The sequence below is a fragment of the Hipposideros armiger genome, unplaced genomic scaffold (assembly GCF_001890085.2).
Source record: "Hipposideros armiger isolate ML-2016 unplaced genomic scaffold, ASM189008v1 scaffold_1485, whole genome shotgun sequence".
In the NCBI taxonomy this organism is placed as follows: Eukaryota; Metazoa; Chordata; class Mammalia; order Chiroptera; family Hipposideridae; genus Hipposideros; species Hipposideros armiger.
Window position 1 is genome coordinate 156870 of NW_017732835.1, and position 1928 is coordinate 158797.

The 1928-nt window shown below is 34.1% G+C and overlaps 1 protein-coding gene across 3 annotated transcripts in view; it reads right to left on the reverse strand.

The window, feature by feature from the left end:
- Nucleotides 1–1928, reverse strand: part of CAPS2 (calcyphosine 2) — a 36390-nt gene that overhangs the window by 30131 nt on the left and 4331 nt on the right. For all 3 annotated transcript variants that reach the window (XM_019634055.1, XM_019634054.1, XM_019634053.1), the window contains exon 2: nt 39–106. In XM_019634055.1, coding sequence (XP_019489600.1) covers nt 39–106 — 68 coding nt within the window. The remainder of the gene's footprint in view (nt 1–38; nt 107–1928) is intronic.

The following is a 1928-nucleotide window of genomic DNA, read 5'->3' on the forward strand; positions in this document are numbered from 1 at the left end:
TTCCGAATGGATTTCTGTTACCAGTTTCTAGCTCTCACCTGGATAAGTGGTCTGTCATCACTTGCTCTGCAACAGTCTGTTTCTTCTTCTCAGCAGCCACCATTTCCTAAGAAGAAAAACAGAAAGAAAACTTCATTGTCCATAAAGCAGAATAATATGATAATTAGCATAAGAGCCCTAAAATATAAATCATTCACAGCACATGAGGGTAAAACTGAATTGGAATTATTCAACCTTTTATCACAAATCTGAACAAATAAACAACATCCTCCTGTCATCAGAAGGATAATAGTATTTTTTATGCATATAACCCATTGACAATATTTGTCCTACTTTTCTCAATTACTGTTTTGACTGAACTATGTTCAGACTCGTATGTTTTGTTTTTCAACACATTCAAAAGTATTTTTACTCCATTTAAAATTATATCAGGGCCGGCCTAGTGGCGTGGTGGTTAAGAGCTGGCTTGGGACGCCAGAGGGCTCCGGTTCAGATCCCACATATGAGAGCCAGTGACACTGCCCTCTATAGCTAAGATGCTGAACAACAACTCAACCTGGAGCTGGGCTGCCATGAGTCGCCGGCGACGGTGTAGGCTGCAGCGACAGCAACTTGTCTGTTCCCCTTCCCCCAATTCCCCAGTGCTGTTCCCATCCCCCAATTCCCCAATAAAAAATCTTAAAAAAAAAAAATCATACCAAATTGATTTTTATCCATTCAATTCCAATTAGATTATCATATAACTATAATCACTAAAATGCTTCTTTTGAAGGGTAAAGAGAAGAGGTTAAAAAATTAAATCAAATAAAGCTTATTCTGTTTTTTGAACATAAATTACTGTCTTTCCCATTGATCAACCTAATAAATGAAATTAAGGAAGATAATGTTGCTTAAGATAGAGGCTTTGTAACTTTAGAGAGAGTGCTCTATTTGAAACTGACTTAAATTCAAATAAGAATAGCTAAAGGCATATTATAGAAACAAAAAGTAGAAACTCCTAATATATCTAGAAAAGTTGAGCACAATCATTTAAACATTAGTGTATAATCAATTAAATTTTTGTTTGGTAGAAACTTAAGATGTATACTTTACATACTTTACAAATGTATGCTTACACATCCACATATGCCCCATTTAAATTCTTATCATTTAATATATAAATGCATCTTGTATTCTTTTAGCTCATGATACTTTATAGTGATTTTCGCTTAGTAATACATTTAAAACAGCAATTAAAAAGTTAGTAAAACTGTGTAATTTACAGTTAAAGCAAGGTACATTTTATATCAAAGGGTGATTCAGAAAGTGGATACTGACTAAAACATGAAAATTATATGTAGAATACATCAGCCAGAACGTAGATGTAAAACCCAGAAGCAAGGAGAAGAGCTGAGATTAATGAATATAGAGCCCATGCAGAAAGCCCACCTCTAGCGTTGACATTTATGGTGACTTATACTTTGTAGCAAAGGATAAAACCAACCTCAGGCACATTGATTTAGAGGTCTGTGTAAACATAAAGCAGATTAGAAGCAAAAGTTACACTGATTCAAAGAATCTGATACCACTGAAAAATGACAAGAAAATTAGAAGATGTGGACATAAAAACCTTTGGCTCACTGCTTCTGTTGTTCAGTTAAGAAGTTAAAAATTATATTAAAAACTTGCCACCTACATTTTAAAAATAAATCAATATCAATATGTGCTGCATCCAAAGAGTACTCACACAAACATTTCCTTGAAAAACAGGTAAATGATGGCTACTACAATCAACTGAAATGTACTTGATGGTCAATTTAGATATCATATTGCCACTAACAAAATAATTGTAAGAAAGAGAAACCCACTAACACCCAGATGGCTTTGGATTACACCAAGAACAATACCCAATGTGCTTTAAGTATCGGTGACATGCATTTCAAGTATAA